Consider the following 27,854-nt stretch of genomic DNA (forward strand, 5'->3'; position numbering starts at 1 on the left):
TTGCCCATTTTATCTCTTGTGATCCTCATTAAATGATCTAATAAGATCTCTTTCAATTCTAAATCCTATAGTTGCTCCTCTTATAGAAATAGATTTTGAGGAACAAAAAAGACATTTTTATTTCAGAATTCATTTTTAAGCTAATGAAATAAAATATTCACTCAGATGTGAAGTAGGAACAGATGTTAAACTGAACAAAAGTAGGAAAGAGAAGAGATGGGAACAGGCATTTATGTAGTGCCTACCATGTGCCAGGCACTTTGCTAAGCACTTTTATTTTAAAGAAATGTTATTTCATTTGATCCTCACAATGATCCTACCAGGTAGGTGCTATTATTATCTCCATTTTATAGTTGAGGAAACTGAGGCAAATAGAGGTTAAGTGACTTGTCCAAGGCCACACAGCTAGCAAGTGTCCAAAACCACATTTGAGCTCATGTCTTCCTGACTTTGGATCCAGCACTCTATCCACTGCACCACCAGCTGCCAATAAATGATGCAAAAATTAGTGATAAAAATATTCATTTGGGAGACATACAAGGAAAAATAATAACTAAAATTAAAAGGCCCAAATCCTAGAAAGAAAAGTAGAATCATAGAACATTAGATCTGTAAGGGACCTTAGAAATTATCAAGTTCAACCGTCTGTTTTACAGGTGAGAAAATTGAGGCCCCGTGAATGGAAAGGACTTGTTCTCAGTCACATTGAAAATAAATGTCAGTGCTAAGATTCACATACAATTCCATTTAGCCCCTCTTATAGCACATTTTCTCGTAGTGGAACTGAGAGCATAACAGTTGGAAGTTGGTTTTCATTAAATAAATAGGCTTTTACTCTTACTTTCTCTGCCTTCCTTATGCTTTTTGCCTCTTTAAGTTATTAGAATGGCAATCAAAATGAAAGAAAATTTAATTGGCTTATCATAACTTGGGAGTCCTAAACTAATATAATACATCCTGTCTTTATGTGATAATATTGCAGTAAAAGTGCTTTTGTTATTATTCAGTTCTTCATGACCCCATTTGGGATTTTCTTGGCAAAGATACTGGAGTGGTTTGCTCTTCCCTTCTCCAGCTAAATTTATAGATGAGGAAACCAAGGCAAACAAGGTTAAGTGACTTGTCCAGGATCGCACAGCTAGTAAGTTTCTGAGGGCAGATTTGAACTCAAGTCCTCCTGACTGACTGCAGTCCTAACACTCTATCTACTGTACCGCCTAGCTGCCCCCAATACAATAGCATCCTGTCTCTGTGAGATAATATTGTAATGAAAATGTTAGCTTTAGCAAATAAAAGTGAATGTTAAAGAAAATCTGATTTATGCTTATAAATTTCAAATATAGTTTTTTAAAAGTTTCTATATATTCAAATTTATTAATAAGTGGGGAGGAATAGAAATACTTTTATGCTCCTTAAGTTCCCCATTTCTCCCAATTACATTACTCAGATCATAAAAATATTTAAATTAATTTCTTAAGTAACTTGCCATTTCTTCCCCCTCCAAAAATCCATTTTTATAGAAAGACCTTGATCTTGACCTCATTATTAAAATAGAAATTTACTTTAGATAAAATCCCACTGGAGTTTTATTCACTTAGTTATTTCCATTGAACTTTGTAGTTACCAGAATCAGTAAATATTAACACACATTTTAACAACGCCTTCTTAGCTATTTGTATCAAATCAAGCTTTTATTAAACAGAATCACGTTTCTGAGAATACAACCTAGTCTTCAGTATATTGAGTTCATCTAGGAAGCCCTGTTGTAACATGTCTCCTATCCATATCAGTTTGTGATGGTGGCTGTAACTGAAGAAGCAGAAAGTCACTTGAAAAAATAGTTCATCTTTCTACAGCATTTCTTTACTTACAAAGCATTTTCTTCACAGTAGGCCCAATAATTAGCTTCAGCAAAAAGCACAATCCCTAGCATAAAGTAGGTGCTTAATAAATGCTTAACTGATCGACTGTCTCATTTTAAGTCTGGTTACATAAATCTGGTTACAATATAATCCAACAAACATTTATTAAATCTCCAATTATGCACAAGGCACTATTCTAGGGCCTGGGGATACAAATACAAAATACAAACAAAATCTCTGTTTTTAAGCATCTTACATTCTTCTGGGTGTATACAATATATAAAATAGATGAGGGCATGAAATTTGAGGAGGGAGTCTTTTTTGGAAAGCCCAATAAAATAGCTAATTTGATTTTTAAAAGAAGGTGTGTGTGTGTGTGTATAAAACTGAAACATCACCATCAAAAAATGAAAAATGGGAAATCATAGCAGATGATAAGAAAGTAAAGGAAATTGTTAGAAACTGTTTTGCCCAGTTACATGCTAATGAAACTGATAATGTGAAAGAAATAGATGAATACTTAGAGAAATACAAAATACTCAGATTAACAGAGCAAGAAGTATTTAAACATCCCAACTTCAGAAAGATAAATTGAATAAGCCACAAATGAACTCTGAAAGGAAAAACACTAAGCCAAGATGGATTTACAAGTGAATTCTACAAAACATTCAAATAACAATGATCTACAATACTACATAAATTGTTTAGAAAAAAAATAGAAAAAGGAGGCATCATACCAGATTTCTTATATGTAATAAATATTGTCCTCATATCTAAACCCAGAAGAGAGAACACAGAGAAAGAAAACAATATACTAATATCGCTAGTGAATAATGATGCAAAAATATTGAATGAAATATTATCAAATAGCAATATATTCAAAAGATTATTCACTAGCTCAGGTTGGGTTTATGCCAAGAATTCAGGAATAGTTTACTATTAGAAACACTATACATACAATAGACCATATCTATAACAAAATAACGAAAATAATATGATTATATCAATAAATGCAGAAAATGCTTTTGACAACATAACACTCATTTACTTAGTTAAAAAAAAAACTCTAGAAAGCATAAGAATAAACAGACCTTTCCTTACTATGATAAACAGTGTCAAATTAAGAACAAACATTATCTGTAATGGAGAAATATTGGAGGCCTTTCCAATAACATCAGGAGTAAAGCACAGATATTTATTGTCACCAGAGTTGTTTAACATGGTTGTAGAATGCTATCTGTAACAATTATACAGGGACAGCTAGGTGGCGCAGTGTATAGAGCACAGGCCCTGAAGTCAGGAGGACCTGAATTCAAATTCAGCCTCAGACCAAACACTTGACACTTACTAGCTGTGTGACCCTGGGCAAGTCACTTAACTCCAATTGCCTAAAAATAAAAAAATTTAAAAAATTTTTAAAATGTAACAATTATACAATAAAAATAAGTTTAAAAAAAGCATAGGTAAAGAGGAAAAATGTTGCTATTTTCAGACGATATGGTAGTTTACTTAAAGAACTCAAGATTCAACTAAAAAGCAATTGAAACAATTAATATCCTCAATAAAATAGCAGAATATAAAATAATATAAAATAAACCCTGCAAAATCATCAGCCTTTCAGTATATTTCTAATAAAAACCATTAGGAAGTTATAGAAAAAGCAATTTCATTTAGAATAATAATACAATATATAAAATATCTGGGTCTTCATATTTAAGCACACAATTAAGACATATTAATATAAATACAAAGTATGTTTTATAGAAGTGAAGCAAGACAAATAGAGAGATATTAATTACTTACAGTTAGGCCATGCCAATATAATAAGGTCTAGAAAAAAAAATGATAAAATTTATCTGCAGTAACAAAAAGTCAATAATCTCGAAAGAAAAAATGAAAAAAAATAGGAATGAAAGGAGGAGGACTAGTACCAGACCTCAAACTATATCATAAAATGTAATCATCAAAACAATTTGGTATTAGTTAAAAACTGAAAAGTTTCTCTGTGAAACAGGTTAGGTAAATACAATCTAGAAGCAATTACACTTTGTAATGTAGTGTTTAATAAACCCAAGTATGTTGACTACTGGGCTAAGGAATTCTTATTTGACAAAACTGCTGGGAAAACCGGAAAGCAATGTAGCAGAAATTAGAGTTAAACTAACATTATGTGCTATCTTCTACAATAAATTCCAACTGGATACATGCCCTAAATTCAACAGGTCAGCATAAAAATAGGGGACAAATAAAGGAGCTATGGCACAGGAAGATTATGGATTTTTACCTAAACAAAGCATAGAGATGATCATAAAAGATAATATCAATTTTGAGTATGTGAAATAGAAATTTCACAAGCGAAATAAATGCTTTCAGAATCAGAAAGGAAAACACTGGGGAAAATCTTCACAGCAAATTTTTCTGATAAAGGTCTTATATCTCAGCTACATAAAGAATTAGTACAAATATACATGAGCAGGGAGCAGCTAGGTGGCTCAGTGGATAGAGTACTGACCCTGGATTCAGGAGGACCTGAGTTCAAATCCGACTTCAGACAGAACACTTACTAGCTGTATGACCCTGGGCAAGTCACTTAACCCCATTGCCTAGCCAAAACCAAAACAAACAAACAAACAAACAAAAACCATATATACATGAGCTCGTTGCCAGTAGGTAAGTAGTCAAAGGATGTGAACCAACCCCCAGTTCTCATATGAAGAAATGAAAGCTACTAACAACCATGTGAAAAAATAGTGCAAAACACTAGTAATTCAAGCATGCAAACCAAAACAACTCTGAGGTTCCACCTTGCACTCATCAAACTGGCAAAGATGAAAAAAAAAGCAATTCTTGTAGGGGTTAGCAAATTGTCGTAGATAGAAGACAAGCAGACTAATGCATTATTGGTAGAGCTTTGGTTCCAGTTGTTTCAACCATTCTGAAACGCCATTTGGAATTATACCCCCAAAGTAAATAAAGGATGTCTACCTTTTGACTCAGCAATACTTCTATTAGATATATCCCATGGAAGTCAAGGACAGAGAACAAGGATCAAAATGTGCAAGAATATTTATAGTAACACTTTTTTGCTATCACAAAGAACTGGAAATAAAACTTGTTGTTTAGTCATTTCAGTTGTGTCCAACTCTTTGTGACCCCATTTGGGGTTTTCTCAGCAGAGATACAGTAGTGGTTTGTCATGTCCTTCTTCAGCTCATTTTGCAGATAAGAAAATGGAGAAAAACAGGGTTTTAAGTGACTTGCCCAGTATCAAACAGCTAGTAAGTTTCTGAGACTAGATTTGAACTCAGATCTTCCTGCCTCCGGGCCCAGTGCTCTATCCATTGTGCCACCTAGCTGCCCCAAAATAAAACAAGTAGATGGTTTATGAATGTAATGGAATTTTATTATGCTGTAAGAAATTATGCATATGATGTATTCAGAGAAACATGGAAATATCTGTATGAACTGATGAAGAAGCAAGTGTGCAAACCCTGAAGAACAATTTATACAATGAATACAACAATACCAATAAGGGGAAACAACTTTAAAGGACCTCAGAACTCTGACCAAACTATCAACCAATTATGACTGTGGAACATTAACATATTTCCTACCTCTTGGCAGAGAACTAATGGACTAGAGGTAGAGTCAGATATGCATTGTAAGATATGGCCAATGTGTTCATTTCTTTTGGTCTTCTACTTGAGGTTAGTGGAGAGATGGGTGAGTGGGTTTTTTTTTTTTTTGCTTTTTGGTGAGGCAATCAGGGTTAAGTGACTTGCCCGTGGTCACATAGCTAGTAAGTGTCAAGTGTCTGAGGTCAGATCTGAACTCAGGTCTTCCTGACTCCAAGGCTGGAACTCTATCCACTGAGCCTCCTAGCTGCCCCAGTGAGTGGGTATTGACAGACATAAAAAAGACCATCCATAAAATATTTTTTAAGTATGTAGGAGAAAAAAGACATGTAGAAAGGTATACCATGGAGCAATTTTGTTACTACTTTGTTTAATTAATATATATTTCTTTATAAAAAAAACAACAAATGTAACAAGTTCACAATTTCTTATAGTCAGTCAGCAAACAGTTATTACTATGTGCCAGACACCGTACTAAGCACGAACTGTGTAAAGAAAGACAAAAGTATGGTTCCTGCCCTCAAGGAGCTTACATTCTAATGGGGGAACCACATGTAAACAACTATGTAATACAAGATATATAGTGTAAATGGAAAGTAATCTCAGAGGTGAGGCACTAACTATGGAGAGTGGTATAGGGGGATCAGGAAAGACTTCTTTCTTTTGATAGAGCACATATCAGTGTATGTCTTTGTTGAGTGTTAGCATTTAGTAAAACAGTTTATTTTATTATTGCCTCATTAACTCGTTTTCTCCAAATCCTGATCTTACATTTGGAGCCAGCAAGCAAACTGCCCTGAATCAGGAGGACACAATGGAATAAATCTATGAAGCCAGATTATAGAGGGCCTTCATTGCCAAGCTAAGCATTTGCTCTTTAGGTAGTATGGAACTGCTGAAGATTTCTGAGCAGTATTTATTACAAACTATGCAGTAAGGTAAATAGGATACCACAGATACTACAGATTTAATGAGTTACTGAGAAATTTGTGGGTTTGGAGATTGTTGAACTGTTTCAGTTTCTGTATTCTCGATATTACTTCATTGTATATGGTATCTTTTAGCAAAATGTAGTTTCCCTGCTTATCTCTTTTAATTAGGTTTTTTTTCTTCTTTTGCTTTGTCTGAGATTATGATTGCTACCTCTGCCTTTTTTACTTCAGTTGAGGAATAATAGATTCTGCTGCAGTCTCATATTTTAGCTCTGTGTATGTCTCTCTGTTTCAAGTGTCTTTCTTGTAAACAGCATATTGTTGGATTCATTCTTCTACCGACTTTATTTCATAGTTGAATTCTTCCCATTCCCATTCATAGTTATTACTACTAACTGTGCATTTGCCTCCATCCCATTCTCTTCTGTTTATCCTTCTCTCTCCCTTTTTATCCTGTCCCTCCTCTAAAGTCTGTTTTTCTTCTTATTACAGTTTTCCTTTATCTGCCCTCCTTTTTATTACTAACTACTACCACCCCTTCTTCTTATCCCTTTCCCCTCTTACCTTGTCAGTTGGGTAAAATAGATTTCTGTACCCAATTGAGTGTGTATGTATATTTCCCCCCTCTTTGAACCAATTTAGATAAGAGTGAGGTTCAAGCATTTCCCACCACCCACCACCATTTTCCTCTCCACTTTCCCTCCACAAAAGGTCTTCCCTTGCATACTTCTTTTAAGTGAGATAATTTCCTCCATTCTTCCTTTCCTTTCTCCCTTCTCCCAGTGCATCCTTCTTTGTGACCCATCCATTTTTTTTTTGGATCATTCCAACATAATTGACTCATTCCCATGCTCTCTTTCTATGTAGAATTCTTCTAACTTCCATAATAGTAATAAAGTTCTTAGGGGTTACATGTGTCATCTTCTCATATAGGAATGTAAAAAGTTTAACCTTTTTGAGTCTCTTATGATTTTTCTTTCATGTTTACCTTTTTATGCTTCTCTTGAGTCTTGTATTTGAATGGCAGATTTTCTACTCAGCTCTGGTCTTTTCATCAGGGATGCTTGAAAGTCCTCTATTTTATTAAATGTTTATTTTCCCCCTGAAAGATTGTACTCAGTTTCTCTGGTTAGGTTATTCTTGGTTGTAATCCTAGCTCTTTTGCCTTCTAGAATATCATATTCTAAGCCCTTTGCTCATTTAACATAGTGCTAAATCTTGTGTGACCTGACTGTGGCTCTACAGTATTTGAATGGTTTCTTTCTGGTTGCTTGAAGTATTTTCTCTTTGACCTGGGAGCTCTGGAAGTTGGCTATAATATTCCTGGGAGTTTTCATTTTGAGATCCCTTTTAGGTGGTGATTAGTAGATTCTTTCAGTTTCTATTTTACTCTCTGGTTGTAGGATATTGGGGAAATTTTCTTTTATAATTTCCTGAAAGATGGTGTGTAGGTTTTTTCTTTAATAATGGATTTCAGGTAATCTAATAATTCTTAAATTATCTCTCTTCTATCTGTTTTCCAGATCAGTTATTTTTCCAATGAGATATTTCACACTATCTTCCATTTTTTCATTCTTTTGATTTTGTTTTATTGTTTCTTGATGTCTTATGGAGTCATTAGCTTCCACTTGCCCAATTCTAATTTTAAAAGAATTATTTTCTTCAATGAGCTTTTAAAGTACCTCCTTTTCCATTTGGCTAATTCTGTTTTTGAAGGTATTATCTTCTTCAGTATTTTTTGTGCCTCTTTTGTCAGGTTATTGTCTTTTCATAATTTTCTTCCCTTGCTCTCATTTTTTTAATCCTGTTTTTTCTCTACTGCTCTTACTTGGTTTTGAAGCTTTTCCAGGAATTCTTGTTGGGCTTATGTCCTGTTCACACTTTTTCTTTGAGGTTTTGGTTGTAGTGGTTTTGACATCATTGTCTTTTTGCGAGTTTGTATGTTGATCTTTCTTGACACCATAGTAACTTTTTATGGTCACTTCTTTTTTTGTTGTTTGCTCGTTTTTTCAGCCTATTTCTTGACTTAGAACTTTATATTAAAGTTCTGGGCATGGTGAGGGGGAAGGGACACTATCCCAAGCTTCAGGCTTTTTTGCACTGTAGTTTTCAGAGCTAGTTGTATGGGTTTGGAAGTTTTTGGTGTTTCCAAGGTGATGCGATCTGAGAACTAGTGTGGTCACTGCTCTCCTGTTCTGTGTTCTGGTCATTACACAAGAAGAATCCCTGTCCCTTGGGATAGCAAGTAATACTATTCTTCAGGGCCCCTGCTCCTTTGTGACCAAAAGTGTTCCCTTCTGCCCTGAAATGTTCCTCAGAAGTGGGTTGCCAGTGTCTGGTCCAATGCTAGCATAGGAATCCCCTTTAATCTCTTACCAGTTGCCTCATCCCCTTACTGTCTCTGTCTCGAGAGCTTCTGAACCTGCTATTGCTGCTGTCACCAAGTCTTACCACTAGCATTGCATCCATTTTGGCTCTGAGCCAACCCCCACCTTTGTCTCACAGATCTCTCCTTCTCACCTGATAAGTTGTCTTGGACTGGAAGAATGTCTCACTCTGACCTTTTGTTGTCTCTGCCCCTCCAGAATTCAATTTGAGGGGTTAGTTTAAAGTTGTTTAGAGGGGAATGTTGGCAGAGCTTGGATGCAGTGCTTCCTCTACTCTGCCATCTTGGCTCCACCCCCAGTTTCTGTATTCTTTTGAATACAGTTTTGAAGAAGGAAAATAACATACTTCCAGAAGAATTGTAAAGCCAAATGTTTGTCAAATATAGCTAATTCATTAGGAAAGGAAATTATTGTTAACTGTATCAAAGAGTAAATACAAAATTGAACTTTGGATAAGAGGTAGAAATAGTTTTAGCTTTGCCAAAATACGGACCTTTGTAAATATTTCTTTTATCACAGTATTGGTTCTTATGGCAGAGAAAATCTACAGATTAATATTTCAGAAATAGAGTATGTAAACAATTATCTAACACTAAGATAAGCTTTGTTAAGATCTGAAATTAGGTTTAAACTAGATTCATAATTTGGGTAAGGATCCTAATAATAATACACATTTATGTTCTATTTTAAGATTTACAAATTATTAACCCTAAATTTCTATGATTCTAGCCATGTTTGGAAATTGTTATTCCAGATTCCATTCTTTATATATTGGTTTATTCCCATAGGTTATGCTGCCACTATATTTACCTAACACTTATTGAGGAATGTCTGAATCATTTTTTCTTTTAGTTCCTATTTTTATCTATTTTCATTCCTACTGATGGTAGAAACTGGTGCATGGACAAATACACTCAGAATAAGGTGTGTAATATATTGTATTACTTGCTGTTTTCTTTTCTTTTATATTTTCTAACCCAAAGGATAGGTATGTGAAGAGATGACAAAAACCATCTTCTTGCTAAGGCTAAGTAGTATTCTTTATCACATCTCCTCCCTTCTCCTCAAGGAGTTTGCCTAATAAATCATTCCCTCTTTCTCTCATCTTCAATTTCTCTTTATCCAGTGGTTTCTTACCTGACGCTTGCTCAGATTTTCCCCATCCTTAATCTTTACTTAAGCTTGTCATTCTCTCCAGCTGCCATCCTCCATCTCTTTTTTCTCTAGCAGTTGATCACCTACAAGGATAATCTAGGAATGAGATGATCTAATTGCCTATACTCATTGCTCCCATTTGATCACTTCCTACTCACTTGCCAACCCCATGTAATCTGGCTTTTCAACCCACCAGTCTACTGAAACTTTTCCCCAAAGTTTCCAATAGTTTCTTAATCATTAAACCTAATGGACTTGTTCTCAGTTCTAAATCTGTTTGAAATTTGTACAACTTTTGACACTGTTGACCACACTCCTCTCTTGGATTATCTGTTCTATCTTTACTTCCATGACATTGTTTTCTCTTGATTTTCCTTTTGTCTATCTGACTATTCCTTTTTGATCTCCTTTGCTGGATCATCATCCTAAATCCCACTAAGTGTGAGTATTCCTCACAGTCCTTGCTGGAGTATTCTTTATTGCTCTCTCTATATTTTTTCCATTTGGATTATTATCAGCTTCCATGAGTTCAATTATCATCTGTATGTAGATGATTCACAAACCCTTATATCTATTCCTAATCTCCCTCCTGAACTCTAACCCTGTTTTACTATCTGTCTGTTAGACATCTCCAATTGGATGTCCTCTAGGAGGAAACTGGGTTCATCAGGTGTCCTGCTTTTAGATAACTTCTTCCTTCCCTTCCTTACTTTTTAATATGTATATAGGGAGGTTTCTTTGGTTGTTTCGGCACTTTTTTTTCTTTTCTAACTGATCTAACTGAGCTTCATAATTTCTTCTGTTATGTGTGATACAAAAAACAGTGGGATCTACCTTGAGTGGTGCTTTTATATTCGTTGGCCTCATATTTGATTGCTCTCTTTTTTCCTATCTGTTCTGCCTTTCCAAAGGTTTGCTACCACATCTGTAAGTAATGAAGATGAGAATATTTCTGTTATCTACTTGACTTCTTTTTCCATTAGAATGGGCCTAGACTTTTGAGCATGAAACAATTCCTGTGTACTTTTGTGCAGACTTTCAGTGGTTTTGTTGAAACCTTAGAGTGATCTTTGAATTTTCCTTTCCTTTCTTTCGTCTAATCAGTATCTCTATCAATAATATGCCTTTTTCACCTTAATTCCCTTTTTGCCATTGCCATTGCTTCCACCTTAGTCTAGGCATTGTCTTATTATCTTTACCTTTGTGTTAGAAGTTACTTACTATCTGCCTGAAATACTCTTTTTTTAAAATTTTCATTTTTTAATTTATACTTTATTTTTTAAAATTTGAATTCCAATTTCTCTATTTCCAGTCCCTTCCATACCCATTGAAAAGGCAAGCAATATGATGTCAATTATACATGTGAAATCATACAAAACATATTTGCCTGAAATACTATAATGGTCTCCTGACATATCTCCCTTTCTACCAGTTTCTACTTCCATTCATTTCCACTTAACAAACATTTATTGAAGACTTGCTATGTACCAGGTACTGTGCACATCCTTCATATAGCTTCCAGTTTAGTCTTTCATTTCTCTTAAAGCCTATATGGCTTCCCATTGCTTATGGGAAAAAATGTTAAATTGTTTAGTCTGACATTTAGGCTTGGGCTGTGGCTCTCTACAACTTCTTTATAGTCTTTTAGCTTGTAGAAGAATCCTTTCACTTACCAATTCAATGCTGTTGCCAAACTATTTTTTCTTTGCTTCAAGCATGTCCTATGCTTTCCTAATTGTGCCTTTGCTTATGCTGTTCCCTATTACAAAAATGCATTATAAGAATGCTCCCCCCATCCCAATGTCTCTGACTGATGACTTTCTAGCCATACTTCAGATTGCCTTATAGAACTTTATCTGATCTAACCTAGAAATGATTTCCTCAGCATCATATTTCTCTTATGTGCTCAGCCATATTATCATTTGTATTATACTAATCTATGTTCCTCTTATTTCCCATACCAGATTGTAAACTCCTTAGGGATATGTACTTTGTCTTATTTATCTTTTTTATCTCTCCCATGCCTAGCATAGTGCTCTTTAAGTAGCAAGTACTTGATAAATGTTACTGAATGAATGAACAAATTAATGCATACCATTTAATTTCCTGACATCCACTTTATTTTAGGAAATGATATCAGAAACAGCCTTTTGATTTAAAAATGACTAGATGCATATATTTTCTTCTTTGTTAATTTCTTACTTGTTTCATTTATTAGGACATTTAAATCACATATCTTTCTAATTGACCAAAATCTGTAAATTTCTCCTCTAGTTTAACTTATTCTTCTTACCTAAGTCTGGATCTATGTGCCTGAAATATCCAGGATACAGCTATAGGTTAGTTCAGTTGCCATTTCCTATCCCTGAATAATTGATGGAATTGATTGTTCAGAAAAGTACTATTAATGCATATAGTCACAATTTATACAGGGATCATTTGTAGCTGTGTCCTTAGTTTATTTTCTGTTACCTTTCTTAATATTTGAAGTATGTATGATCATAGGCATATTGATCCAAACATTAATTAATTATGAGGCTAATTTTTAAAAATATTAGCATTAGTATTTTATTTCCCTTGCAGCCCATATAGTTTATAATCTGAAGACCTCTTGATACTATCTTTCAGTTCATCTCTTTACATTTGCTGTTCATATTTAAATAGCCTCATATTGGTTCATAAATCCTACTGTTCTCTTTATATTTATTTCTTTTTTTTTCCCCCTCAGGAGCCCTTCTTTTGCAACTTTTCGCTTAATTATTCTCTTCATCCTTAGTTCCTTTTCTTTGGTCTTTTTTTTGTCATTTTCACTGTCTTAAATTTCTTTTTGCATTGTATTTTTCTTCAAATTTATTGTAGATATTTTTGTGTATTAATTTTCTGATTTGGTAATTTTTTAAAGTACGTGTATGTGTGTGTGTGTGTGTGTGTGTGTGTGTGTGTGTGTGTGTGTGTGTAATTTTCCTTTCCTTGCCTTCTGAATTCTTCCATGTTGGATTTATCATTTTCTTTGGAGTTGTTTACCTTCCTTCAATTTTTAGCCATGTTTATACTTGCCCTATTCTACTACTCATTTTGCTTTCTAGGCCTCTCTTTATTTTTCTTTTGCCTCACTTTTATGCCTTAGCCTTTTCCTTGCTTACCCAAGGATACTTTGCTTCTCCTATACATCCTCTTCTCCTTTCTCTCATAAGCCTTACTCCTTTTATCTCTTGTATTTCTTCAATTCAACAAACTTTCAAAAACTGTAGCATGCAAGGCAATATACCAAGTGCTGGGAATATAAAGGCAAAAATGAAAACAACCTTACTCTCAAGAAACTTGTGTTTTACTGGGGCAGAATTGCAATTTACATTTATATAGTACTTTACAAAACATGGATTATGTCATTTGATCTTCACAATAAGTCTCTGAGGTAGGGACTACCATTTTTATCCCAATTTTGCAAATGAGGAAATAGGATCTGAAAGAGTGAGTGACTTTGTCACATAACATCAGAGGCAAAATTTGAGCCCGTTTTCTCCTGATTCCAAGTCCGTTGACCTTTCCAGTATACCACACTAACTGTTCCTCCTAATCTTTGATCTGTATTTATACATCTTATCATATTCACTTCAAGTAATGTTTTCTTTAGTTCTTTACTTCAAATGTAATTGGACATTCTCTTGCCCAAGATAAAATTAATTGTTAGCATCTGATTATTAACACAAAGTTGAGAGTCTGTTTTCATTTCTTGATCTTTTCATAATCCCTTCTCACTATTTAAAATCTATATATTATAGTTTCCTTTGAAAATCATGATTCTTCCTTATAATCTTTTTGATTTACACTCTTTTCTGAAGTTTACTATGAAAATATTCTTTGTCACTTCTGCATCTTTTTTTTATCAAAACATAGCCTTGAATGCATGAAATTCTCTTCTCTTATAGGTTTGTTTCAGTAATTATTGCCTTTGAGTTCACTGCCATCCTTCAACTCTCTTACCTAACTTTTCTGTAAGTATTATTTGAATTTCTTCCCTGGTGCTTATTCTTTTTATTAGTCTTAAATATGCATAGGCTTTCTATAAATCCTCTCTTTTCTCTTTCATTTCATTCATACACATGTAAGAGGGGTGTCTTATACCTCTGGGCCCTGATTAATATAACTTAAAAGATGCCCTACTCCGTGAAATTTTTTTTAGGTGAAAATGCCACTTAGATTGAATTACAGAATCAGTCAATTAATCAAATCTGTAAAATAGGTGGAAACAATTCTTAGGCATCTATATAGAATCTGTCAATCCAATAAATTTTGGTTTCACACAAGCTTCAAGCCATTGGATGAAATAAGATAATAAAATATATTGTGATTTAAAGAATTAGACATACCTTTGGCCCTAGGAATATCAGGGAAATGTATTAGAGCAGGAAAATAGTTTAACTTTTGGAATGTTTTGATGAACCAGATCCTTGCATCTGTTACCAGAGGACAACAAAGGGGGAAAGGGGAAATGAGTCCAGAGATACTGGGAAACTTTACTATCATTGACCATGTCATCTGAGAGAATGGATCAGTAACAAAAATTGCATCCAGGTGGAAGTGGTGAGAGGACAAATATGCATACTGAAGAAAAGGAGTTTCAGGGAGTGTGACCTTTCTGGGGCTGAGAGAAATGCAGATTTAACACTGTAGAAGGGCCCAGATCCTCAGGGCCCAGTAGGGAGTTACAGTTCAAAAGAATTTCATTGATATTCCAGGAAGGAAGAAAAGGACTTCCAGCCAACCAGAAGCTGTGTTACTACTTAGTCATATGTGCTCGCTAAGTGAGCCTATGTTTCCCTGGGCTTTGTATACTCTTGTAGGAAAATGATCCCAGAATTTTGTGGGGATGTTTTGTACCAGCTCTTTTTATTATGTAGTACTTTAGTAAATACTTATTTCTAAGAGCTAATTAAATCTGGCTGACTGGTAATCAATAGAAACACAACAAATATGAGCATGTGAGCCAAGACTAGAAAACCACCTGTAACCCCTCATGGCTAACCCCTGCCTAGACCATAAAGGGAGAAGTAGTCCAACACTCTCTGGGAAACTCTGGGAAGCCCCTAGTCCATTAGGGGCTATAGCAATAGTAGGGGCCTGGAGCAGGGGAGGAGGTACTGTATACATTTTATGTATTTCCAGTTTCCAATTTCTAAATTTTTCCTGCTTAATGTTTTAGTATTCCAGGTGCCTAAAAAAAAATTCTGGGCACCTAGCTATATTGTCTTTTTCTTTGACCAGTTATGTCTATTTTAAAATGGTCTTTCTTTCTTCTGACTGTGCATCATGTTTTATACTTTTTTAACTACATTCTATTTTAATTTATAGTTCACTGTGTAATTATTCTATATTAACGTGTTGTATTTCTTGCTAGATTGTGAGTGGCTTGAACTCAAGGACCATTTCTCAATTTTCTTTTTATTACCCTGAATACTTAGCACTGTGCTTTATGAATACTAGGTGTTTAACAAATATTCTTGAATGAATGAATGAATGAAAAAATATCTCCTTTTTCAAAACTTTCTGTTTTTCCCTCAACTCATTTTATGCATTGTAGATATCCTAATAATAGAGGTCTCATATTTAAAATGTTTATGCTGCATATAACTAACACTGAATTTTGCAGTTTGGTAATTCATAGAAAGTTTGAGTCTTTCAGCATTAATGATTTTATTTCCATCAAGTCTTTGAGCAGTTGAAAACAGCCTACTTTTTGAAAGCAAAGTAAATCACCATGCAGAGTAAAGTAAGCAGAACCAGGAAAAAATAGACATAATGTTTACAACATTGTAAATGCAAAGAACAATAAAATTAAATTAAAAGCAGTAATGTCAATTTATAATGACCAAATTTTGCACTTGAAAGGAATTAAGACACACACACATACTCTCTCTCTCTCTCTCTCTCTCTCTCTCTCTCTCTCTCTCTCTCTCTCTCTCTCTCTCTCTCTCTCCATCCTTCCCTTCTTCCCTCCCTCTGTGGATGCATTGTAGAGGTGGGGAACTATGCATGTAGAATTATATGTGCTTCTTCAGTCATGTCTGACTGTCAGATGCAATTGAGATGTTGATTGACTTCATTAAACTGCTTTTTTTCCCTCTTTCTTTTTAAATTCTTGCCAGAGGGGTAGGCTGGATGGGTAGGAGAGGGATGAGGGATATATTTGGAAATCAAGGTAATGTAAAAACAAAAGTTATCAATTAAGAATGAGATTTTTAAAAAAGAATCAGTATTATAAAGACATTCAAATACTTTTCTGTAAAGAAAAGAATTGTTTTAGGATCTCTGTCTAGAGATATGAAAGCTGTTGCTTATAAAACTTTGCCATTATTAATGTTTAAAAATTCAATATGTAGAGGACCTGAGTTCAAATCCAGCCTCAGACATGTAACACTTACTAGCTGTATGACCCTGGGCAAGTCACTTAACCCCATTGCCTAGCCAAAAAGAAAAAAAAGAGAAAAAAAATTCAATATGTAACATTTATTAAGTAGCTACTATCTGCAAAGAAAGAAGTATAAAGATAAATAGGCAAAATTTTCCGGACACTATGAGAAAAATAAAAATACTGTCTGTGCCTGTTAGCTGTTCCCTATGGTGGTTCAACTTCCTGCTCACTAGGAAAAGCTTCATAATGGTTATTTAGACATGCATCTACTGGGACTTTTTCTTCCCTTCCTCCTTTGTTTCTTGTTCTTCTATCATCCAACCTCCTGACATAGTGGGATATCATCTGTTTCTTTAGATCTTTTTTCTTCTTTGTTTTTACCTTGAAGTACTTCTCTGCTGTTCAGCATGCTATTTTTTATCTATATATCTTGACTCAGGCCCATACCATGGATGTACTCCCTTCTCATTACCACTTCCTAAATCCTTGGTTTACTTCGTGCCTCAGCCAAAGTGCCATCTCCTAGGGAAGCTTTTCCTCATCCTCTTAGTTGTTAGTACTCTAGTCTCTCCCTTATGAAATTACTTTCTATTTACTTAGCTGTGTACTTATCATATTTCCCCATACAGAGTAAGGACCTTTAGAACAGGGGAGTTTTGGGGTTTTGCCCTATATCCCTTGTATCTAGCTTAGTACTTTGCACATAGTTGGTGTAATACGTGTTTTTAAAAAAAATCAGATTGGATTGAATGTCTGATAATTGGAAAGTTGCTAAACAAATGGCAACATATTAGTCTAATACAATTTTATGGTACCACAAAAAGAAGAATATGAATAGAAGGAAATATGCTAAAACCTATATTATTCAAAGCAGTATCAGCAGAACAAAAATTGTGCACACATTGACTACAAGCATTATAGCATCACTACTGCCACATAGTTTATGAGAACATACTTGGGTTCACTATATATAGGATGTAGCTGATAGTGTGGAAAGAGCTTTAAATTTGGATTCATAGGATATACATTGAATCCTAGCTCTGCTACACACTACCCATGTACCTTGAGCAATAAAATAATTTAATATCCCTGGTCCTCTTTTTCCTTATCAGTGAAATGATAGAGTTGAACTAGATGACCCCTTAAGTCCCCTCCAGCACTAAATCTGTGATTCAATGATCCACTGCTCATAGTCCACCTCCCTTCAATCTGTTATATTAATCATGAGATATCTTAGCAAATAAAAAAAAAGTTACTTAAAGTGAATTCCCCATTACTGTGCATTTTCAAGTAAAGGCTAGAGGACCATGTCTGAGTGTGTGTGTGTGTGTGTATGTATGTGTGTATCTGCGTGTCTCTGTGTGTGTGTGTGTGTGTGTGAGTGTTTGTGTGTGTGTGTGGTGCTGGGAGATTCTGTAAAGAGGAGTTATGCTTTAGATAATGAGTTAAACTAGGTGATTTTTGAGGTCCTTCCCAACTGAGATTCCATGCGCTTCTACATATGAAATACTACTACTTCCACAATTTCTTCAGTTGGTAATGACTTTTGGACTTATGGTCCCCGTAAAACATTTTATGTGAGTCTCTCTAATATACATCTTATATATTTGTATATATTATAGTTAAATTCTAATGCCTAATTGTGATATGGAGATAATCCTGATTTCTTTAAGGTTATGCTAACAGGTGGTTATGTACATGGTCTGGTGATTACTGTTAAGAAAGTTTTATTTATAATCTAGTCTTTTTGAAATCTTAAGTTGGTCAATAAGTTTCCTGTGCATCTATATTGACCTATTTCAAAGCTTCTGCTTTTCTTTCTCATTGGAATGGATTCTATTTGTGTCTTCAAATTTTCATTCTTTAGAGTATCCAATTCCCCTTGCTTCCAACTTCCCCTATAAAATTTTAAGCCTTGGGATTCTACCTGTCTTTTCTTGCAAATCTTGAATACATTGACTACTATGCTTTTTTTTATTAATTTTTTTTTCATTCAGCGAAAATTTGCCCTCTCTATCTCCCTTCCTTTACCTCCAATTGACAAAAAAATAGAAAAAGAACACCCCTGTTGCAAACATCTATAGTCAAACAAAATAAATTATCTCATTGACCATGTCCCCCCCAAAAAAATACTTTCTTGAGTCTTTTTCTCTCTCTCAGGAAGTAGGTAGAATTTTTCCTTATGAATTTTCTGGAATTGTCTTTGTTTATTACACCGATCTGAGTTCCTAAGTTTTTCAAAGTTGTTTGTCTTTCCAATATTGTCATTGTATAAATTGTTGTCTTGGTTCTGCTCACTTCATTCTGCATCAGTTTAAAAAAAAAAGTCTTGCCAGGTTTCTCTGAAACCATCTTTGTCATAATTTCTTACAGCACAATAGTATTCTTATTTCATTTGTAAACCATAATTTGTTCAACCATTCTCCAGTTGATGAGCACCTCTCCAGTTTCCAGTTCTTTGAAATAGGAAAAAGAACTGCTATCAATATTTTGTACATTCTTAGAATTTGTTCTGCTTATGACTTATCCTTCCCATAATTTATCTACCTTCTCCTTTCTCCCCTTTTCCTCCTCATTCTATTTTAAGTGATAGTTTTCTACCTAACTGTGTGTTTGTGTGTATGTGTATGTGTGTATTTTTCCCCTAGATGAGAGTAAGGTTCAAGTGTTACCCAGGACAAAACTGTCCTCAAGCAACAAACTGAAAATTGGAATGGCCCAAATAGAAGCTAGTTATGTAGATCATAAAAGATTCAGAAACCACCATAATGAAGAAACAGAGAACTTGGAATATAATTTTTTTTTTGCCTTTTTTTTTTTTTTTGCTTTTTTGGTGAGGCAAGCAGAGTTAAGTGACTTGCCCGGGACCCACAGCTAGTAAGTGTCATGTGTCTGAGGCCAGATTTGAAGTCAGGTCCTCCAGACTCTAAGGCTGGAGCTCTATCTACTGCGCCTTTCCTCTTTGTTTGTATAGACTTCTACTTGTACACCCCTATTATGTAAGATAATTTTCTGTAATATTCTTCTCTCATCCTTTCTCCCCCCATCCCTTTTTCCCCACCCTTCCCATTTTTTAAAATCAAGACATGACAAAACCACTTCCAGGCCCTTTGTCTGAATTAGACTCCCTCTATAATCCTGGCTGATGATAGGTTTCAGAAGGAACATATGCATCAGTTCCCCATATTAAAACATAAACCATTTATCCTTATTTAGTCCATTATGATCATTCACTCATGTTTATCTTTTTATGTTTCTCTTACCCCAGAAGGATTCTGTGTATCTCTTAACTTTTCATCAGGAATTCTTAGAAGTCCTCTATTGCATTAAGGATCCATTTTTTCCCCTTTTAGGATCATACTCAGCTTTGCTGATTAAGTTATTCTTGGCTGTGAGCCATCTTGAATATTATATTCTGGGACACCGAGGTGGCGCAGTAGATAGAGCTCCAGCCTTAGAATCAGGAGGACCTGACTTCAAATCCGGCCTCAGACACATGACACTTACTAGCTGTGGGACCTGGGCAAGTCACTTAACCTCGATTGCCTCACCAAAAAAGCAAAAAAAAAAAAGGCAAAAAAAAATATTATATTCCAAGTTCTCTGTTTCTTTATTATGGTGGTTTCTAAATCTTTTATGATCTACATAACTAGCTTCTATTTGGGCCATTCCAATTTTCAGTTTGTTGCTTGAGGACGGTTTTGTGCCTCTTTTGCCAAGCTATACATTCCCTTTACAATTCTTTCTTCCATAGGTCTCATTTCTTTTTAATTTTTTCCTCAAACACTTTTTTTCATTGATAAAAATATTTAACTTTCTTAAAAAAAAACTCCATCTCTTTCATAAAATAGAGATAGACAGGTAGACAGGGTACCTGCTTGAAAGCAAGGTATAAAAGTCTAGAGATTCAAGAGCACAGCCCAAGAGAGAGGAAGATAGGCTGGATTGCCTTGGAGAATTTGCAGACTTCTTTTACTACTCCTACCTTCCTCATAAAAACAAAGACTCATTTTTAAATACTAGAATTCTACCAATACTTCTGTATGGCATAAAAACATGGAATATACCTGCTTTCAAAGAATTAAAAATTAATGTCATTTAGAAGGTAATGGAGGCACAGGGTGAGTATCAGTAGACTGCAACACATAACCAATGAGGAGCTCCAAAGAAGAACAGAAATAAGATACTTCATTAAGGAATTGTATGAAAGAAAAAGATGTGGCAAGAATTTGGAATGACATGTAGACAGCCAGAGTGTTCTAATAGTACCCCAATCATGTCAAGAGAAAGTGAGAAAGTTTCCTTACATTGGTGGACAAAGGTGTGTGAGTACAGAGAATGACTGCCTGCCCACCTGCCTGCCTGCTTGGGGCTGGGCACATGGCTGCCCTTTTAGAGTGGCCCACAGTGGACACAGGCAAGGAGAAGAGCAGGCAGGCAGGCTATGACTATAAGCACCCTGAATGTTTATGCAGTTCTTCTCTGTTTTCATACATCCTAGTGGAGTGACTTGTGTAGCCCTTGAGGTATGAACAAACCACTGCTCTAAGTGAGGTTATTTCTGAATGCCCATTCCTAAATTTTAGACTTCAAGGCCTATTCATCTCTTATTACTTATTTAATAGTTAATTCACTTACAATGGTTTCTCAGTGTAAGTCCTTTAAAATTTCACATTTTGCATTTCAAACCAGGAAGCTAAGCTTAGCCAATAGAGTTAAACTATGATCAAAGCTTAAGACCTCGCTTAATTGAGCTAATTAAATTGAATTGTAAATAATTAGCTTATCACTTTTCTCTGCAATGAGTGGTTTGGAGACCTCGGTTTGGTTCCTGTAACATTTGCATTATGCCTCAGTAAAGAGAAATTCAAACTAGAAATAATATTGGCACCGTTATTTATGAAGTAATTCACTAGATGCTTTTCTGACTTATCATAAAAGCTCATGTTTATAATATTCTTTGCAATATATACAGTTCTCTATTCACAACATGCTATTAAGTAGGTAGTATGTATGTTATTACCCCCATTTTATAAATGAGAATGTAGCACCTATGGTATACCTCCTCTCTCACATGAAGTCCCCAGAATAACTGCCCCAGGTTTAAGGTTTTCGTTGTGTCCATATTTACTCAAAATGATAGTTCATAAGCCCTGTTTGATATCTACTTTTTTCTAATTAGCCAAAAGACATAGTTCAAAGTAAAGTTCAAAATTTAATGAAATAATAGAGTAAGAAGAATATTCTCCCCAGAAACACAGGACACACTGTTCCACAAATATGTACAGCATCAGTGCAGAGAATGAGTATGTTGGGATCACATACAAGGGGACAGGAGGAGAATAGAGGGACAATTCACACTTTTGAAGGTGAATGATGTTTCATCTTCCTTAGGCCTGCACCTCTCCATGCACGGTATCTCTACTATGCCTGCTTCTTACTGGGTGTGATGTGTCTCCATCCTGCCTCTTTCCCTTGAGCCTGAAATATAATGGTTAGAATTGCCCTGATAAGAATAGACTGACAGCTTTTTAGTCATAGTCACCATACCAATCCAGCAAAAGCCCCCAGAGTACCCCCAAGCTAAAATTAGATCTGTCCTCTTAACAATTATAATAGCTAGCATTGATTTGGTACTTTAAGGTTGTCCAAGCACTTTGCATATGGTATCTCATTTGATCCTCACTATAACTGCCTGAAGTGGGTACTATTATTATCATCTCCACTTTACAGAAGAGGAAAGTAACATTGAGAAGGGTTAAGTGACTTGTCTAGGGTCTCACAGTTAGTAAGACTTTGAGGCAGTATTTGAATTCAGGTCTTGGTGACTCCCAAATCCAATTCTGTATCCACTGTGTTATCTAGCTGCCAGAGATCAAAAGCCTTCTGTTATAGATAAGGACCTTTATTTTAACCTCTCTTATATAGTTACAAATTGTCCCTGGCTTAGCTGCAAATCAGTCAGAATCAGGACCCAGCTAGCCTACTTTCCTGTCTTTAATATGCATATTTATCTATCATTGTTGTTCAGTTGTTTCAGTCCTGTCAGACTCTTCATTACCCCATTTGAGAGTTTCTTAGCAAAGATGCTGGAGTGGTTTACCATTTCCTACTCCAGCTCATTTTATAGTTGAGGAAACTGAGGCAAACAGGGTTGAGTGACTTGCAAAGGGTCACACAGTTAGTGTCTGAGGGCAAATTTGAACTCAGGAAAATGAGTCTTCCTGACTACAGGCCCAATGCTGTATCCACTGTGCCACCTAGCTTCCTTGTTTCTGTTAGTCCTTTGTTCTCACAAGGCCTGGAAATCTGCCCTTATATTTTTTCTAAAGAAAGTCTAATTGCTTTAGGGGTACATTTTAGCCATATGGCCCAGCAGATAGAACCCTGGCCTAAAGTCAGGAAGACCTGAGTACAAATCCAGCTTCAGATACTTAACAGCTGTGTGACCCTGGGCAAGTCACTTCACTTCTGTTTGCCTCAGTTTCCTCATCTGTAAAATGCGGAATCATAATAGCACCTACCTACCTCTCAGGGTTGTTGGGAGGATCAAATTAGATAATTGTAAAGTGCTTAGGACAGTGCCTGGCACATAGTAAGCGCTATATAAATCTTAGCTATTAATTATTATTATTAGAAAAGTTTCAGTCTCCTTGTAAGGATAAGGGGCAAAGACAGAATTCAAGGCCAGGTGTCGCCGCTGAAAATCCTGTGTTTTTTCTGCTGTCACCAATTCTTTTTCATGTATATAAGGAACAAGAAAAAAATTCCTTATTACCAGCCAGATGAAACTGATGATATATATATATCACCTTCCAGCTGCTGTTGTTTTGGGGGAGTGGGATGAATGTGACAGTGGGAAATTTATCCGAATCTTAAAGAGCCGCCAGTGCCTTGGGGGCATATTGTGGTGGCATACTTGGAAGCATTTGTTCCTTCTCTGCCTATTTGTTGCCCTTGTGAAGGTTATACTGCTCTTCTAAAGTAATTAAAACAATCTCTTGAAAAGAACTGTATGTGTACATTTGTAGGGAAGAAACTTATATTTGAGAATTCTTAGGCCCTGATTGATGAGCTTTTTTTGGTGTATTAATTGTTGCAGTCCTCAGGCAACATCCTACTTTACTTTCTCTTCAGGTTAATGAGACTATATTTAAACCCCTTGGGAGAAAAGTTTATTTTAAAACAACTGCTGCTGTGGAGAGAGAACCTTTTTGGTACTCAAATGAGTGGAGGATGTCTTCTTTCCCTGCACAAGTGAAGTAGCTCTGGTTTTGATAGCTCCACTCAGATATTTCTGGTATTTTATAGACTCATCTGGGGTTGAGGCTCAGAACTGAGAAAGGCTGGGAAGCACACTGTCATGGTTATTTTTCCATAGCCAGCCTAAGGCACAATGGAAACTTTATACATCCTACACCAATCTGCCACCCCACCAATTAAAAAAAAAAAAACAAAACCAACAGACTCTCTGGCAGCAAGGAAAATTGTCAGTTTTCAAAGGGGTAAGATTTCTAGCCCCCAACATGGGATTTTGTATCACCTTCCAAATTCCTTGGTACCTATATGTAGCACTGGCCATATCTCTTTCTGACTCCCCTAAAGGCTACACACATCCTGAATTCCTATAATCTGATACTCATAGTTCTTGAAATATAGAGGTGTAAGGGAGCTTTTGGGTCATCTAGTCTAAGGAAGAACTTTCAGAGAAAGAAATGTCTTGCCAAAGGTCACAGCTGGTTAGAGAGAAGCCTAAGCCTGACTCCTCTCTTTAATGCTTGGCCACAATGCCTTGTAGAAGGAGTTCCTGAGTCCAGCTGAGAAGGACTTTTGTCTCAGTTAAACAGTTCTTTAAAGGTTAGCCAGGCACAAATAACTTAACACCTTAGTGAACCCTACAAGGAACAGAAGTATGATTTTTCTCTCCTCCATCCTTGGGTCCCTTTGAGTTCTCCCCCAAGCTGAAATGAGGAAATCAATTAAGTGTTATAAATTATATGATCTGAGAAGAATAACCTACCCCTTGAATTTATATAGTAGTTTACAGTTAGAAAGTGTTTGAAAATATTTCACTTAATTTCATTTATTGTAAAAAGGTGGAGCTGGAAGGAACCTTGGAGATCATCCAATCTAACCTTTTTTTTTTTTAAACAAATGAGGAAATCATATGACCAGGCAAAGTTAAATGACTTGCCCAAGTTTACAGAAGTAGTGAATAGCAGAGCCAGAATTTAAACCAAAGTCTTCTTGGTGATGTCTAGAGGTTTAGGAGTGCTGGAACCCCGAGATCATGACACACATGACACATGTCCTGCCTGAAAGAATTCGACCCAAGCCTTCTTTCAGCCAAAGACAAGGTTTATTAAAGATCTACCACACTGGCCAGACTCTTAAGGAATCTGAGCACCTGTGAGCAATCTGAGCAGTGGCTAGATTATAAGAATCTGAGCATCTTAACGGAGACAAGGTGGACCTTAAATACAGAAAGACTATGGAAGGGATCTAGGAGTGGCCAAGTAGTCTGTGAGGTAATAGAACTCCAGGGACCTGGACAATGTGGCCAAAGGAGAATGGAGCCTAGATAGGATTGAGGGGGGAAAGTGGCCTGGGGCCATAGGGAGGTAGATTGAGTGTAGCCACAATGAAAGGCCAGGTGATGGGATTATAGCCTCAGGCTAACGCCAGAGATTTGGCCAAGTGGGAGGATTTTTCCTTTTTGGGGTCTAGATCCTATCCTCATCATTCCCACTTCAAATCTAGTGCTCTTTCAACTACATATATCAGTGAACAAATGTGAGGCATGATAATTTGTTATATTAACATTTTCCTTTTGTGCATTCATTCTCCTTCAAAGCTAGGCATTTTATCAGTTTTTTGTTCAGTCGTTCTCCAGTCACGTCTGACTCTTAGTGACCGCATTTGAGGTTTTCTTGGTAAAGATACCAGAGTGGTTTGCCATTTCCTTCTCTAGCTAATTTTACATATAAGGAAACTGAGGCAAACAAGATTAAATGGCTTTGCCCCAGGGTCACACAGCTAATATTTATTAGGTTGAAGTTTGAGGTTGCATTTGAACTCCAGTCTTCTTGACTCCAGACTTGGCATACTATTTACTGCACCTCTTACCTGCCCATTTCATCAGTTAGGGCAGTGATTGATTTATGAATCAAAGCATAATGCATGTATGTATTTTTATTAGTAAGAATATAAAATTTCAAGGAAGTCGTAGAAGTTCAAGGCCCATATAGAATGAATCTTAAAGGTTTTTATTCAGCTATGTCCTAGCATTTAAAAATATTCATCTAAATGATTTCTCAGTACTGATATTACAATTCCCTAGGTTGGTTTTTTTTTTTTTTACTGAATTCCGAAAACACAAATAATGATAATTCACTTTAAAATGTAATCAGGTTGAGCACTGTCAGGGAAGGACTATTACGGGATTAAGCAATGATATTTCTAAAAATATTGGAGATTACTGTTTTAAACTCTCCCTAGCCTATTTGACTGCCCAATAATTCGTTAATAAGCATATATTAAACACCTACTCTATATTGAACATATAAAAGAATTAGAGGGACTTGTTTTGCCCTTAAGGAATTTACAATTTATTTAAATTCTACCCTGGAATTTTTATATATACATCTACTGCTACTAGTAAACTAATATAGCTTGAATTCTCTGTGGGAAAGCATCTCTCTGTTATTCATCTAGCTCCTGAATTCTACTAAGTAATAATAACTCACAATTACAATGCAGTTTCTACTTTGTAAAGCATTCTTTTCAATGGCCCTATAAGGTAGCCATCACATGTGTTATTATCCCCATTTTACAAAGCCAGAAAAGTTAAACCCACAGTCACAGGACTAGTGAGTAGCAAACTAAGGTCTTCTGACTTCAAATTCAGTGTTTTTCTGCCTCATTTATATTTACAGATTTTCTGTTACAGTTTGCAAAATGCTTTCACACATTCTCGTTCAAACTTTAGTAACACTATAAGATAGATAAGGAAATGGAGTATCCTAGAGGTTAAATGATTTTCTTATCAAGTGTCACATGGCTAGCTGGTCAGTGGTAGAGCTGGACTTCTGCTCTAAGGATTCTTTCCTTTATACCATACTGCCTCTCCAGGGCTTAGAGCAATTTGGATATTCATGAAGCTGTTTAAGTTTTCAGTCCCATAGAATCTCTGAAAACTCTCTGTGATATGCAAATTAAATATGTGGTGTATTTTAAATAGTATCTCAGATTTCCATGAGAGCCCTAAATGTCATACAGTTTGTCCATTTAACCTACTTTTCTTATGGATATTGTATGAAGGAGTTAAACCTACTGTAGGATAGAGTGTAGGAGAAGGAGAAGCTTCCTGAAGTCACTGTTAAAATTCAATAGGTAATTAATAAAAATTGAATTCAGAACTGTGTGATTTTTATTACCAGGTTTATTTTCAACGTAGCCATACTTTTATGCCAATTATGTGGGCATAACCATTTCATGTGTAATAATAATAGCTAGCACTATGCAGCACTTTTATAAATATTATCTTCATTTAATCCTGACAACTATTATTATGCCCATTTTTATAGATGAGGAAACTGAGGCAAACAGATTAAGTGAACTTGCCCAGGGTCATATAGCTTGTAAGTCTCAGGCAGGATTTGAACTCAGGCACTGGCGTTAGCTACCAGAATTTACAGATTGAGATATGTTACTTGAAGTAAACTCAAGTTATTTATAACATCAATTATTCTTTGTCACTGTGAAAGGTCATAGGACTTTTTATATATTTAAATGTTTTTCTACCTATTTCTCCTCTCTACCTTTTTCTACCTTTTTTTTTAACCTGTTTCTCCTCTATAAAATTATGTAAGGAAGACTGTTATAGGAGTGAATATTGTCTTTTTTTTGAAGCAAAAAACTTTTCCCTCAGACTATAAGTCTAAAATAAAAGTGTGTAAGTGAAAAATCACGATTTAATGTACAGAGTTTTACTTCATATCCTAAAAAGTTGCATGTGATGTATACATCAAGGTCTTTCTCTAATTAGATGGTTGTTTCCATCTCTGATGATTGTAACTGTTATCCATAGGTTTAAAGACATACCTGATTTCGGGTCAGAGAGTCCTGAAAGAAGCCCATTGCAGCTGTTCAGAAGCGTTACTTTCTGGCTTTGAGGCAGGGGATTGCTCAAGCTTGTCTTCAGGCCCTAAATTACAGGGAACATCACCACCTGAGAGTGTCAGCGACTTGGCGAAGACTTTTAAAACCTTTGATAAAAATAAGGTTAGTTTTTTCATATATTGTTTAAAAAACATTATTTTAATTCTAGAATAAAATTTTCAGAATGACAAATGTTACTTTGGCTCATGACAAACTTCTTAGTATATAGGGGAACTGATCATTTTTATTTTCAGCACCCTGGTTTTCTTCTGATACAGCCTTCTTGATTTTGTGTTTTTTTTGTATAAAGA

General features: G+C 35.5%; 1 protein-coding gene across 2 annotated transcripts in view; it reads left to right on the forward strand.

Annotated features, from left to right (window-relative positions):
• Positions 1-27,854, forward strand: part of ADCY9 (adenylate cyclase 9) — a 178,112-nt gene that overhangs the window by 70,852 nt on the left and 79,406 nt on the right. For both annotated transcript variants that reach the window (XM_027859742.1, XM_027859744.1), the window contains exon 2: positions 27,473-27,666. In XM_027859742.1, the coding sequence (XP_027715543.1) occupies positions 27,473-27,666 (194 nt within the window). The remainder of the gene's footprint in view (positions 1-27,472; positions 27,667-27,854) is intronic.

Source organism: Vombatus ursinus, unplaced genomic scaffold (genome assembly GCF_900497805.2).
Source record: "Vombatus ursinus unplaced genomic scaffold, bare-nosed wombat genome assembly UNPS02014171.1, whole genome shotgun sequence".
Classification (NCBI taxonomy): Eukaryota; Metazoa; Chordata; class Mammalia; order Diprotodontia; family Vombatidae; genus Vombatus; species Vombatus ursinus.